We start from the raw sequence: 15,593 nt of genomic DNA, 5'->3' as shown, positions 1-15,593 counted from the left end.
CAGACAGAAATGCAGCATTTGTAATTTTCTTGGCTGACACTTTTAAGCATGCCCTGTGAAACTAATGTTTGCTAATTCTGATTTTGTTTCTAAGAACCATGGCTCACAGCTACATAATCAACTTTCCTTCAGTGAAAGCTTTTAAAGTTTGAAGAATTTTTACAAGATGAAAAAATTGCAAAGATTTTCTCCCTGAAACAACTGAAAATGGTGCTCTGCTACTGGAAAGAAGTGAGTTCCTCTACATCCACCTTTATCTGACGAATTGCACCAAACAAAGTGCAGCAGATTTCTAAAACTAAACAAATATGAGGTGCTTACATAATTTTCCAGCATATCTATAAGTTTACCTGATACCAGGACATCAACCCTTTTCTCTTCTTTAAATGTTTCCTTATAGCGCTTTGATCCTTTCACTGCTCATACCGAGAATCAAAGCAAGGCTGCAAACTTTTGGATAGCTCTGAGGTCTGGCTAGCTTTAGCTTTAGCCACTCTCCCTTTGTTAGCTTCTTCAAACTTGCCATATTGTGATCTGAGAGTTAAGTGTTTCATTAGGTTTTGTTACAAAAGTTGTAGTGATGTTTATAATTGTTTACTTTGTTTCTTTCTCACTAACAGTCACAGGCACAACCTAATAACATATTAACCAGAGATGACTATCTGCCTGTATGCCTGCATACGTCAAACACACCAGATCATAATCACATATAGGTGATACTCACTGGCCTCTCAGTGGTCCAGGCACACTGAACAATTCCCAGGTCTAATCTCTCTGCAGTGGTTCAGTGATCTCTATTCACAGACTTCTTTTTAAAGAAAGAACGCAGTCTTTACTTTTCAGAGCCAAAAGTTTTTCAGATGATCCTGCATCTGTCATTTATACAGAATCAGTTGGCATGAGCAATGCTTCCAAACACTTCCAAAACTTTAATTACTTTAATTACTTTGCCTTATTTTACAAACCCTAACCCTGTCATATAAAGAAGCTGTGAGCAAGACAAACCTGTTAATACCTCTAATAATAGTATTGAATGAGGTCAATCCTGCAGTCTACACAGACCAAATATATTTTACAGGGTATTAAACAAGTTATAATTTTAAAAAAGTGAAATTGTTTGCAAGAAATAATGCTGCTGACAAATAACCAACTGTAGTCGCCTTTAGTGGCCCAACAGTATACATTATCTCTGCAGTTACAGTTTGGTTTCTAGACACATTATATAAAATGATCTCCAGTTTGACAAACATTGCCATGGGTATCATGTTGGTCACTGGGGTTAAGAAAAAGAAAAACAATGGGTTCTGTGCCTAATACTTTGGTCCTGGAAGTGCCTAAGACCTTCAGATCGCTTCTTGTTGCCAGGTCAAGACTTCTTCATTAAAGTTTTCTGCTCTGCTGATATTGACAAGTGTTCCAGCCCTTCTTGATTTTAATTTGCATGAGAAAAAGATGTGACATTAAACATGACAACATTCCAGCAGTTGACCTGTTCCCATCCAGAGAGATGTGAGCCGTGTTATAAACCAAAGGCTATAAGCTAAGGGTATTTTTGCACCAAGAATTTTAGGTGCTGCCAATGCTGAGCTTCCTTAGGTTTGGAGAGAAAATGCACAGAGTGGAAGGAAAACATTTTCTGAGTGAAAGTAGGTCCAAAGAGTTGATTTAAGTTCAGCAGCAGACTGGTCCTTAGGTCCTTTTACAAGGTTAGCTAGAGCTTCCTCTGACATGTTCAGAATCTCAAGCGTTTCCCTACACAGTCGTCATACTGGACCTCCAGAGTCCTGCTCCTTCTTAAGTGACACCTTAAAGTAAGTGTAGCCAGACATGATTAAATCTACATTTTCCTGGTATTGCACACATTTACATCTCCTCAAAGAAGAGTACAAGCTTCGACTCAGACAGGAGCCTCATATCTTACAAGTAGAAAATAGAGGAGCAGTTTTTCAGGCTATATTCCTGAGTGTCTGCATCTGCACTGAAATATCAGAATGTAGTCATTAAAGTCGACCTTTTTCACTCTAACAAACTTAAAAGTATCAGTCGACAGCTGCTGTATCATTCACTGAGGCGCTGTCAAGGAAAATGCCTAAAATATACACAAAAACTAGTTGAAACCGTGCGTTCACCAAAACCTCGCAATAACTTGTAGAGGAAAAAGAAGAAACAGAATTAATAAAACAGTCACGTGCCAAGCAGCGCCTCATATACAGCCACAAGGTGGTCTTCGACAGAAAATGCATGAACTCATTTCTGCCATAAAACCCAAAAATATCATTCCACTTTCTCCTCTCCTCCATCCATGGGATTTTTTTAAAGCAGCCTCTGAGCAGCCTGTTGATTTCCTCTTTTCAAAGGTGATAAAAATTCATTACATGTGAGAACACTGCCATGACACATGCACACACAGGAAATGTCATGAGTTTCAATCAAACGCCCTCCCAGTCACAGCCACTGAAGCACCACGGCTGTCAGTGATGAATTGCTTTCTGCATGCATTCGTAATGTCCCTGCATCATCACAACAGGATACACACATCTGTCATACTTGAATGTGAACAACAACAACGCCTATTCTCTGCAGTGGAGACCATATGTGGTGCACACTGCACAGGTATCAATTACTGTACAGTACATTAGAGAGATGCAGATGGTGTAGATGCTGTAGAGGGTGGACAGCCGTTTGGAGATGCTAGCACAAAGACAAACAATTGTCTATGTGTGTGTGTGTGTGTGTGTGTGTGCGCTGAACAGTGACTTACCTATGTAGATAATCCACATGGGACGAAAGCATGAAACAAAAAGAGAAAAAGAAAGTAATTAGTTCTGTGATATGGTTTTTCAACACAATATCAAGTAATACCTCCTACAAAGCCTTATTAGGAAATTGTGTGATACGCTTTTGCAAATATTAGTTTATCTTTGATCTAAAACTATTGTTGGAAGTCTCACAGCTTCAGATTTTACACAGTGGAACCAGCTTTATGTGCAAGCAGTCACACAAACCTGCACTCTCCTGAGGTACTCCTTGATGATTTTTACTCCACTAGTCAAGAACAAATTAGCATCTTTGCTAGCGCTCATGCAATCAGGTTGCTCAACTGGGAATCATTCAGGAAAAAGGAATAAAAGGCACTCGGAAAGTTTACTTTTCCCGAGCTGTGATCAATGGAGGGCAGAGGAGAGAGGAAGACACACGCAGAGAGGTGGGGGTGGGGCCTCCGGGGGAAACGAGCTATGGCACAAGCAGTAATTAGTAAGCTTGTAAAATAAAGCAAGGCAGGCAGCGTAATGATTACCAATATACTTCTGATGTCCTTGCTCTGTTGTTTGGCAGATGCAGAAGGAAACTGCAGATGATGACAAAGAACTGAGAGTGTTTAAGGCAGGAGGAGATAAGACAGGGTAAAAGCTTATGTATAAATCAACAGTTGTTATAATTAATATTATAAGGAGTGGTGACAAAACAAAAGATTTTGTTTTATTCTATTTGATGTAAATAATGATGAATTTGGAATTTATTTGCTCTTCAAGCTAAATGGGCCTCGTAGTTTATCACTGTAATAGAATATTAGAATGCTGTGAATGTCAGCTGTTGGTTTCCATTATACTGTTTCTAGAGGTCGGATCAAAATAGCAGAGTCCTGCAAAATTTATGTATCAAATCAATACATCCATCCATTCGCTTCCGCTTATCCTTTTCAGGGTCGCGGGGGGCGCTGGAGCCTATCTCAGCTGTCATAGGGCGAGAGGCGGGGTACACCCTGGACAGGTCGCCAGTCTGTCGCAGGGCCAACACACAGGGACAGACAACCATTCGCACTCACATTCACTCACACATTCACACCTAATGGCAATTTGGATTATCCAATTAACCTATCCCCACAAGCTGCATGTCTTTGGACGGTGGGAGGAAGCCGGAGTACCCGGAGGGAACCCACGCAAACACGAGGAGAACATGCAAACTCCACACAGAAAGACCCCGGCCTGATGTTGGAATTGAACTCAGGACCTTCTTGCTGTGCGGCAACAGTGCTAACCACCGTGCCACTGTGCTGCCAAATCAATACAGTCATGCTTTATTTTATTACATAAAATTAAAATCACTTGCTTTTGGAGTACATCAGTTGGCACTGTTGATTTTTGTTGTTGTTTTTATGAGAGATTACAAAGATGGCAGCCGGCAAGAAGGCGAAAGTTGGTAAAACAAAGATGAAGAAACAAATCAGAACAGCGCAGTCTGGGTTTAAGTCAAATATACAGGCCTATTTTTTATTTTATGAAAAAGGCTGGGACAAAGGAAATGCATGTGATGCAAGTGATTTGTATGAAAGTAAAATACTCTATATCCTGGTAACATTAGCTGGAGACGGCAAAGCTAGCTCAACTGAAAAACCATCAAACACAGCTTGATAAAGCTACTTCCCAGTTCAGAGCGAGCTAAGGCAATAACACAATCCACCACCTACTTTATGTGCAAAGAGGACAGGCGGCCATGGTTGTGGAAAAGGAGCACTTTTATCAAATAGTCAAGATACTGAAACCCGGACATGTGACACTGTCTTCATGTTTTTCTTCATAGACACCGTGAAGTGTAAATTTGAGGACAGTAGAGTATGGCAGAAACATTTGCATTAACTTGCATTAACACAGGCAGTTTATTGACAATGTTGGTCTGCTTGACCATTTTGTCTCATTTTGCTGCAGTAAAAATAACTGAAGTGAGAAGAGCAGACTGAATTTTTTATCTTAATAGATAAAACAGATATTGATAAAGCAAACATGTCTGTAAAAGTTTGAAATCGCAGTAGTATAGTATCATGAAAATATAATTCTGTGGGGCACATATGGCACGGTAAGGTTTATGCTAACACTTTAAACACGTCACTGAACAATCTCAATGTGAGTGTTGTTAAACATCTACCTTGATTTCTTTTTGGTTTCTTTTTTAAACTGACAAAATATCAGCTTTTGTCACACGTTACCCACTTCTTCCACTCCCTGGTTACAGGAATGCTGCTGAATGCTGCCCTGAGACTTTGTCAGGACGCTCCGCTACTAGCAAAACACAAACAGTGAAATCCAACCACAAATTCATAACAATAAGCCAGTACAGCTCTGATTCAACATGAAAGCACGCTACAGCTACAATCAGTAGCCTGTTAGTTTTTTTCCCCTAAATTCATAACCATTTACAGTATTCATCTATATTCATGATGAACAGTGCATTAATATATGATATTACAGAGAGGTACCATGGCAACTTTCTTCAGTATCAATCAAAAGATCTCAATAGCTGTTCAGTTCAGTTTAATGTTGTTCTTCCTTTTAAACATAAACCAACAGGAGTGACATGTGTAATCATTGCTTTCTTCATTGCTTATTAAAAACAAAACAATTACTTTGGTTTGTTTGGCTTTCCCAGAGATGAGCGTCTATGATATACAGCAACGATTTCAGTTTACATGCACACATGTGAGCCTCTAAGCTGCAGTACAAACAGAATAAAAAGTGTTTGTGTCTAAGAAAACATAAAAGATGGGAATGTAAGAAAGAGAGGAAGGGAGTATAACAGATGTAGAGGAATGAGTCATCAGGTCAAGGGTTTTCTAGACAGTTTCTAATAGATCAGCCTGACACCTTTAGTTGCCACCTGTGTCCATGTGTCTTTTTTTTTCTTGGCCATGACACAGTCACATACTTCCTCCAATCATCCCTGCTACTTCCAATATGATGGCTGTCATTTATCTTACAGCTGCCAGTCATGTTTGGTGATTTGATGGCCCTGGGCCTGAGGTAATACACGGGCTACAAAATATGTGAAATGGCAGGGCTGAGGCTTAAATGGTCCTTCAGAGGTAGAATAATCCTCCAGCCACACTTTAGTGCTAAGCCAGAGATCCTGTTAAGAGTGATTCCAAAATGGCTTTCGAATATTACCTCCACTATGGCTCGATTTGGATATTTACAGCACTATTCAGGCAACTTGCCCTTGGGTGTGATTTTTTCCCCATTTGTTTTCCATCATGGCAATCATTTCTGACCAGTATGTTGTCAGTGGTTTTTCAGAGCAATTTAGTGCGTGTGCTTACAGCCATAGCACCTGGGAAAATAAGTTTTCACACAAAGAGAAGCAAAGTCCAAAAACACAACTGCACAACATCAGTACATTACGCCTTTTAGACAGCCTGTCTGACACTCAGTGCAAAATGGAAAAGGTGTCATACATCTGCATTTCCAACAAGCTGGTGGAACCAACTGCTGTTTCTACTGTTTCTACGTTGATTTAAATAAATGGGTTTTATTAAAAATTTGCAAACAAAATCTTGAGAAAAACCACACCAAGCTGTCATTGTGAAAACACCCTAAAATGTCAGTTGCACACCCTCACAACTTTCACATTTCTTCACACAACCATGTAAGTTGACAGACTGCCAGAGACAGGAGCCTAGCAAAAAGAAAACAAGACTGTGAACTGTAAAAGAAGTGCCCTTGGTGCCATCAAAACTGCAAGAGACAGGAATGATTTTAGACATTAAATCCATGTGCTTTGCTGCAGCATCAAAAGATATATCGGTACAGCAAGCAAATACAGTAGCTTAAACAGTCAACAGACCAAGCAAACACGCAACCAGCACTGCCACGCTGCTAGTGCGTCTTCAAACACAAAGACCCATCCAAACGTCAAAGAAGCCAACATTTTTTGGACAGATTCACGCTGGTGTCAAGTCAACAACAGTTAACTGAGAATAAAATAAAACATATGTCACTGAAAGAGACCCAAGGCAGACACATGACAATCTGGAAGGATTATAGCTCTTAGCTGGCTTGGGGACACCCTGGTGTCCCTTGGTGGTCTGTGCTAAAAATATTGCCCCCATGACCTGAAGATGGAAGATGGATGGAGGGATGGATAGCTTGCCAACGCTCTAGCCCTTCTAACTAAACTATCAATGCTAATGCGTAGTTGCATATATATATGTTATGATAACAACAGGACCTTAACTGTACCCATCCAGATTGAGTTTCTAGGAACTTGGAGTAAGGTGAAACCTCCACTGATTGTCCTTTACTTTCAGTCTTGGAACCTATTAGGATTCTCACTAATGCAAAGCCTGTTTTGCACCCAACAGTGCTTACCTGTATGGAAGCTAAGTTTATTAGTCACCAGAATTCCAACCATAAACCTTCCTGTAACAATCTGCTGGATCTGCATATTTCTATACACACAACTACTTTACTGTAAAGTTTCAGCAAACACAGATGAACTTACCAGCTAGAAAAAAGGACAATTTTAATATGTTATATTGGGAATTCAAATGTGTTCTTGTGTGCAGCTTCCACATTTTTGAAGTGTTTCAAGTAAGAATAAACTTGGCTGCCTGTGATAACTGCAGATTATAGGGTGCCAGCCATCACTAATCGCTTTAGAAACACCGCAGGGTATCTCGATTCATTTGAGCTGTGAATCTGGAGGTCAGATGAAGAGCAATATTCAGAAGAGGTTCATGGTATTCATACCTCTTTCCTCCACTAATGGGCCACAGAACACATTATCCTTCACCCATCTGGCGTATTTGCTTACCTTCCCAAGTGCACTGAAGGGATATTAAGAAAGAGCAACCGCTAAACAAACTTTTGAGGACACTGACGTCGTCCTAAGGGGGGCATTAAAGTGAACCTGAGACAACAGCTCATTTCATCACAAACCAGCAATCTGAGTATTTAGGTGCTGTGAGCTGTTATTGATCGAGGCAGATAATTGGGTCCGTAATGGAAACAATGCTGCAGGTAAAGCTCCACGGGGACCTTGCAGGGGATTTGAATATGATGAAGTGCGGAGCTGATTGTGCCTCGTTGAGAAGCTGTCAATGTGTCATTTCACATTTCCCCCCCCGCCATTTTCACTCCTCCCTCTCCCTCCACTCCTCCACCTCTCTGTGTCAGAATATAGCATGTGTGATGACATCTAATTATGTCAAAATCTAATGGAACCTACTTACCATTACTACAATATTATCAAAATAATGAACAAGGGTTATAATCAGCAGAAGGATCTAACAATAATCAGACATACAATGGATAGAAGGCTGCATGATTATGTCAGAAATACTCATCTTGATTAGTTTGTTAAATATCATGATCTCAGCCATTAATCAAAATCATTTATCGCTGGTTCGAGAAAAGGATTATTTCATTATTTTACCATTGTACTTGCACCATATCTCGAAGCTCGAATCTGCTCACACGGACAATTTAATGTCTGATTTTGTGGACACTAGAGACCCGCTGATTGTAGGCTAGTGTTTGCATTATTGATTTGTTTGTTTGCCTCTCAAAAGTTAGCATTACTATCTTGATTAAATGCAGCCTCTAATGGAGGATTGTAGTGCAACAAGCCTGACTCAACTTTTGCTGCAGTGCAATCCATTTTCCCCCAGCAGCACAGAGCTGTAGTCAATCAAATACATGTAAGAGAGCATTCCTGATAGATTGCTTTGTAACGCGAACAACTTAAATCTGCTTTTTACCTCGTGATAATCGATAAAAAGATGACTGTAAGAACTTCACTCATGCAGCGTGACTGAGGAAGGAAAATCAAATCCTGTCTGACAGTTTTTATAAAGCTGTGCATTGTTTTGCACAGATTTAGAAGAAAAATTAAACAATTAAATACAAATAAAGCAAAAATAAAAACTTGTGTAACCATTAGTCAAATCAGCACTTGAGGATTGTATTTCATCATCACTACACCCGTAGGAGCACTTTCACATCAGTGCTTACTTTTTATAATTTTTTTTAAATAAAGAGTAAAATAATGTAATTCTTTCGTCCTTTCATCAGGTCTATCAGGCTTACCAACCAGAGATATCACAAAAAACTCGACGTCTGATAACTGTCTTCTTCTTTTTCTTTCAGCTGCTCTTAGGGGTCACTACAGCAGATCATCCGTCTCCACCTCACCCTATCCCTAGCATTGTTCTCTACCACACCAGCTCTCTGCACAACTTCCTTCACTGCACTGATGAACCTCCTACCTGGCAGGACCATGTACAATCACGACTTTTTAACACTCAAATAGTTATAGCATCATTTGTTTACAGAACTACTTCTTGCCTTAATAATAATGGATTGGATTTATATAGCGCTTTTCAAGGCACCCAAAGCTCTTTACAATGCCACTATTCATTCACTCTCCCATTCACACACTGGTGGAGGCAGCTACAGTTGTAGCAACAGCTGCCCGGGGGCAGACTGACAGAAGCGAGGCTGCCATATCACGCCATCGGCCCCTCTGGCCAACACCAGTAGGCAGTAGGGTAAAGTGTCTTGCCCAGGGACACAACGACCAGGACAGAGAGCCCGGGGATCGAACCGAGCGACCTTCCGGTTACAGATGCGCTTCCGAACCCCCTGAGCCACGGTCGCCTTAAAATATATATTGTATAGGATGGATCAATGGATGGATGTGACACACTGCTACCGCCAGAATGTGGCTAGTAAAACAACTAAAACAGTAGAAGAACATGCTATTGTTTCCCCACGGGTGATCTCTGGGTGTGAAAACATGAAAGTGCCAAAAACTGCAGTTTTTTTAAGTGCCACTTGACATTGGCCCCAAAGGCGAGTTAGCTCGCATGGATTTCCATGTTAAAAATGGCTGACTTGAGAGCATTAAGAAGAATATTTGCAGTTCAATACAAAAAATAGTTTCAGTTTCCCTGAATAGTTTGCCCCTTTCAAAATATTTTTAAAGAAAGTGAATTTAAAAAAACAAAACAAAACTCATTCATCTGGACACTGGAGTTAGAAGAGTGGCTGCTTTGATTGGCAGATGTCCCGACACAGACCGCTGGAGCCGAGCCATCTGCTAGGCATCGCCTAGCCTAATTGGAGTCACTGACCTGCACATCTCAACCAGTCTGTGCTGTTGGTGCCTTTTGGACCATTATCTGTCTCGTTGTGCAGTGCAGACCATTCAAAAAGTCTGTGCTTTAGACTTAGTGACTCGACTTATGACACAACAGTTAATGGATATAGCCTGCTAACCAATCTAGCAAGCTAGCTGATAACTTAGCACCCCGCCTTATTGTCCATTTATGGTAATTTCTGGCTTAAAAAAACAAAGAACTAATTAAAAATCGCTAATGTTGAAGCTTCAAGATGTGTGGTCCAAAACTAAAAGGTGATGTCTTTTAAACCTTCTACGCTAAATAACAGGCATTAGCCCAGTAGAGCCTGTATGGTAGAGTGAAATTAGATGCTACCGTACAGACAAAAGAAACCTGTAAAACCAAATTACTTCAGTTCAAAGTATCTTGTAAGGAAGTCCTTTAAAAAGTGAAAATGAAGAAGTCGAAAATTCGCCAGGTAAGGCTAACATGTTAAAAGTCTTTGTAACTATGTAACTAAGCACAGTCATTCGAGAGGCCTTTTGCGTGCAGAGCGTATAGTAATGATGAAAGCAATTCAGTGTGATCAACTTAAGGGTATGGTAATAAAAGGAGTGAAATCCATTACAGTAACCAGCTTACTGCAGAAGACGATTAAATGAGTGCCAGTCAAAAGCAGAGTTTCAATTGCTTTTATAGATTTGAGCATGTCATTAGTTCAAACACTTCATGAAGGCCAACATCAGCTGTAGATCAGCTGATCTCAATAACTTCAACAATCAGAATCAATAAAAATTAGTTCTTCATTTCTTTAAGGTTAGGTGCAAACTTACCACAATCTCCTTAGAATAAAACAAAGCCTTAGAAATCCCAAAATTGTCAAGGATATATCAAAACATAATATTTTCATTACCAGGTCGTTTCACTATTTCTTCAAAACTTTTCTGAAAATGCATCACTTTAGCAGCTTCATATGGCATCTCTTCATTATCATTCTGGAGTGAAAAAGGTCCATATTTTATATTTAGACCCATGTTTAAATGAAGTACTTGATATATGGAACACTTCACTCCTGCCAAAGTACATTACACACTTTTAATAATGGAAACATAAAATTAGAATATATGTTATCTGTAAATGATGGTTTGGGGTTGGCGCAAAGACTTACAAATCAGTAGAGTGGTTACAAGCGCATCCACAGGATCTCTGGCAACTTCCTCCACATAAAACACTAGGTGTCACCTATTAAGACTCCCCTGACACCCAAGGAGATCAGGTTTACGTTTCAGGATAATGTTAACATCAGCCAAGGACAAGCCATGGCCTTTCGGAGTCAAATTTGTGTTCTACAGGGAAGCAATTCAGCTCTTTTTATAATGGGGGCTGTGTGTCCTTGATAACTACAGTAGAACTCAGCTAAGTATGACTCAGTTTCCCTGAAGGCGAAGTAGTAGCTGATACAGAAAATGACACCAGAATAAGAAGAAGAAATTTCAGGACAAAACTCAGGTTTGAATTTGAAAGAAAAATTGGATTTAACAGAGACAGATACAGTGGGGCAAAAAAGTATTTAGTCAGCCACCGATTGTGCAAGTTCCCCCACTTAAAATGATGACAGAGGTCAGTAATTTGCACCAGAGGTACACTTCAACTGTGAGAGACAGAATGTGAAAAAAAAATCCATGAATTCACATGGTAGGATTTGTAAAGAATTTATTCGTAAATCAGGGTGGAAAATAAGTATTTGGTCAATAACAAAAATACAACTCAATACTTTGTAACATAACCTTTGTTGGCAATAACAGAGGTCAAACGTTTACTATAGGTCTTTACCAGGTTTGCACACACAGTAGCTGGTATTTTGGCCCATTCCTCCATGCAGATCTTCTCAAGAGCAGTGATGTTTTGGGGCTGTCGCCGAGCAACACGGACTTTCAACTCCCGCCACAGATTTTCTATGGGGTTGAGGTCTGGAGACTGGCTAGGCCACTCCAGGACTTTCAAATGCTTCTTACGGAGCCACTCCTTTGTTGCCCGGGCGGTGTGTTTTGGATCATTGTCATGTTGGAAGACCCAGCCTCGTTTCATCTTCAAAGTTCTCACTGATGGAAGGAGGTTTTGGCTCAAAATCTCACGATACTTGGCCCCATTCATTCTGTCCTTAACACGGATCAGTCGTCCTGTCCCCTTGGCAGAAAAACAGCCCCATAGCATGATGTTTCCACCCCCATGCTTCACAGTAGGTATGGTGTTCTTGGGATGCAACTCAGTATTCTTCTTCCTCCAAACACGACGAGTTGAGTTTATACCAAAAAGTTCTACTTTGGTTTCATCTGACCACATGACATTCTCCCAATCCTCTGCTGTATCATCCATGTGCTCTCTGGCAAACTTCAGACGGGCCTGGACATGCACTGGCTTCAGCAGCGGAACACGTCTGGCACTGCGGGATTTGATTCCCTGCCGTTGTAGTGTGTTACTGATGGTGACCTTTGTTACTTTGGTCCCAGCTCTCTGCAGGTCATTCACCAGGTCCCCCCGTGTGGTTCTGGGATCTTTGCTCACCGTTCTCATGATCATTTTGACCCCACGGGATGAGATCTTGCGTGGAGCCCCAGATCGAGGGAGATTATCAGTGGTCTTGTATGTCTTCCATTTTCTGATGATTGCTCCCACAGTTGATTTTTTCACACCAAGCTGCTTGCCTATTGTAGATTCACTCTTCCCAGTCTGGTGCAGGTCTACAATTCTTTTCCTGGTGTCCTTCGAAAGCTCTTTGGTCTTGGCCATGGCGGAGTTTGGAGTCTGACTGGTTGAGGCTGTGGACAGGTGTCTTTTATACAGATGATGAGGTCAAACAGGTGCCATTCATACAGGTAACGAGTGGGGGACAGAAAAGCTTCTTACAGAAGACGTTACAGGTCTGTGAGAGCCAGGGATTTTCCTTGTTTGAGGTGACCAAATACTTATTTTCCATCCTGATTTACGAATAAATTCTTTACAAATCCTACCATGTGAATTCATGGATTTTTTTTTCACATTCTGTCTCTCACAGTTGAAGTGTACCTCTGGTGCAAATTACTGACCTCTGTCATCATTTTAAGTGGGGGAACTTGCACAATCGGTGGCTGACTAAATACTTTTTTGCCCCACTGTAGAGATGTGGTGCGGAATGAAAAAAAATCTCTGGGTGAGCAGAAAGCAAATTTTTTTTTTTAGATAAAGAAGGATCTGAGAGAGAGTGAAGATTCTCCTTCTTGATTTGTCAATGAAAGAGAGAGAATAAGACGGAGGGTTAGGGAGTAGGGAGGCAGAGGTGATTACGCAGTCCTTCCACGCTCAGAGTGACGGGCCACAGACACCCATCAAGGAGTTCGTTGGCAGAATGCATTAAGTATTAACATGTTGCTGCAGTGCAATAAGACCTCTCCAAAGGCCTCTGCACTACATGCTAATTTCATTACAGCAGCTATGCAAGAGAGACATCTTTGTATGGAAATGAGGGCGCTCAGTCTAAGTAAATTAAGGCTCCTGCCTGCCGAGTGTGTGATTATGGATCTATGGTGTTTTTGCTGTAACACTCATTCAAATGTGTAAAGCATTTTGAGTTGAGTTGGGCATTGAAACCAAACAGGAATACTCAAGGTTTAAAGATAACTGCAGAATAAACTGTTAGATATCTATTAGATTTCAAAGTTTAAACCTTTTTGGGGTTAAATCCTGACAGGGTTTGGTGTAAAAAGTAAAATGGCATATGGCTGAAATGCTACACAATTATTAATATATTATCAATATTTTAGGGAATATGCTGACCTATGAGTCATTCAAGCATAAAAAAACGCAAGGGAAGTCAATGTCAATGTCATTCCCAAAGAGCTATTAGCCAAAAACTTAGCCAATGTCAGCATGGTGTGCAGTTTGTCCTATATATTTTTGAAAGATCACATCTGTCCTGGACAACTCTAGGACAAAACAGTGGCTATAAACAGCCACAAGTAAAACATTGTGGAGGCACTGTCAGGGTTTGGGACAGAATTTCAGAGAGTGGTGTTTGGGATCTTATCAAAATTTATAGAAATACTAATGCAATTATTAATGTTATCATCTGGAAAGTGTGAAATTGGCAACATCTTTATTTCTCAGCATGACAATTATGTCAAACACACTGCCAATGCAGTAAAACAGTTTCAAATGTCCTTAAAGGACCCTGGAGAACTGTTCCTGAAGATTGCATAAAGAAATTACAAGAAAGTTTGCTTAAAAGAGTTCAGACAGAGTTGAAGGATAAGTGTGGTTGTATCAGATACTGGCTTTCATGCTTGTTGAAATTGTCCTAATTCTGTTTTTGGCCTCATATACTGTATATATGTGTATCCATGCATGTTGAATGTTCGATATCAAGAAATGAGGGGCAGGCCAAGACTTGTGCACAGTAATCTTTAAATAATGCCAGACATTTCTTTACACAAAATGAACAAATTGTTGTACTTGGAGTGAAAACTTGCTGAAAACACAACTTTGAAAACTGACAAGAATTGACAGTCAATCAGTTGGCAGCCAGATTAGGTTCTATTGATCTCCACAAGGGAAACTAGTTGACTAGATATTTAATCAATATCCAGTGATTGTTTTTAAATCACAAGTCACGGTTTTGTTTTTACTGGCTGCTTGGTTAGATTTAGGAAAGGACTGTTAGAAACATTTCTTGGGTACTGGGATGATGAGTCCAGTTACAATATTTAACTGGCAGCCTTAAATGGGATTACAACTGTAATCCCTTGCTAAGGTTTTGCCTGTACACTGTTCATTTTAACCACCTTAAAAAAATCAAGAAGTCATGTGTATGGAAACAGATGTCACCAAAGACCGTTTTTTAATTACTGTGGGGCATCTTGGTAGCCTTAACCAGTCACTTATAAAAATAAAACATCTAAATGAAGTATGGTTTGAACTCTGCTCCTTGCAATTTCCTTTAAAAATATTGCTGATTAACAATAATAAAACCAGACGTTTTTAATAACCTTGGTAGTTACATTCGTTGTTATTGCCAGAAGCAATCCAGCTACAACATACAGTCTACAAAACCTGATAATATTCAAAAGCCACTGGCGACACTGGAGGACTTTAATTTCCTGAGTAAAGACAGCGTATACAGTATCTTTTAAGATATAGCATTAGCATTTTCTAACTAATTCGATTTTATATCAGTATGAGCCACCATTTACATGTAAGTTAATCACGTAAACCTGCTGGTTTTAGATGGTAATGTCACCTTAACATGAGATGAAGTAAAACTGCAACACTTTGAAAATATTTGTGTATTAAGTGTGTGGATTTCCATTTAATGGCAGACGTAGAATTTACTTTTGGAAACTTAAATTACCGGTTTAAACCCAAAAACTGCAAATGCAAGACAGACTGATGACAAATAAGTGCAAACTGTAGAAGATTTTACAAACCTAGTGTTGTTATTTTTTCATACTTTCTAATTCATTCGCTCTATAGACCTGTCTCTCACAGGCAAACGGTCTCATTCACACAAGTCAATGAACCAATCCCTCCTTCCAATTCCTCCAACTAAGCCGTTGCGGCCAATTTTCCATTATAAGTCAAGTGGGAGTTTGACTGACTTATCTTGCAGCTGTCACGGTTATATTTAATAAATGAGAGTCTGCTCTTGTGTTTGTAGTTTGCGTAAGAA

General features: G+C 40.0%; 2 protein-coding genes across 3 annotated transcripts in view; one reads left to right on the top strand and one right to left on the bottom strand.

The window, feature by feature from the left end:
- ncam2a (neural cell adhesion molecule 2a) overlaps positions 1-15,593 on the bottom strand; it is a 403,653-nt gene that overhangs the window by 312,316 nt on the left and 75,744 nt on the right. The gene's annotated exons all lie outside the window — the stretch shown is intronic.
- Positions 7,773-15,593, top strand: part of LOC148096243 (uncharacterized) — a 61,118-nt gene continuing 53,297 nt past the window's right edge. The window contains exons 1-2 of the mRNA XM_087835749.1: positions 7,773-7,790; positions 8,919-9,050. Of these exons, the coding sequence (XP_087691875.1) occupies positions 7,773-7,790; positions 8,919-9,050 (150 nt within the window). The remainder of the gene's footprint in view (positions 7,791-8,918; positions 9,051-15,593) is intronic.

The sequence above is a fragment of the Neolamprologus brichardi genome, chromosome 23 (genome assembly GCF_056152115.1).
Source record: "Neolamprologus brichardi isolate AB-2024 chromosome 23, ASM5615211v1, whole genome shotgun sequence".
In the NCBI taxonomy this organism is placed as follows: Eukaryota; Metazoa; Chordata; class Actinopteri; order Cichliformes; family Cichlidae; genus Neolamprologus; species Neolamprologus brichardi.
This window is presented reverse-complemented; position numbering and strand designations above follow the sequence as displayed.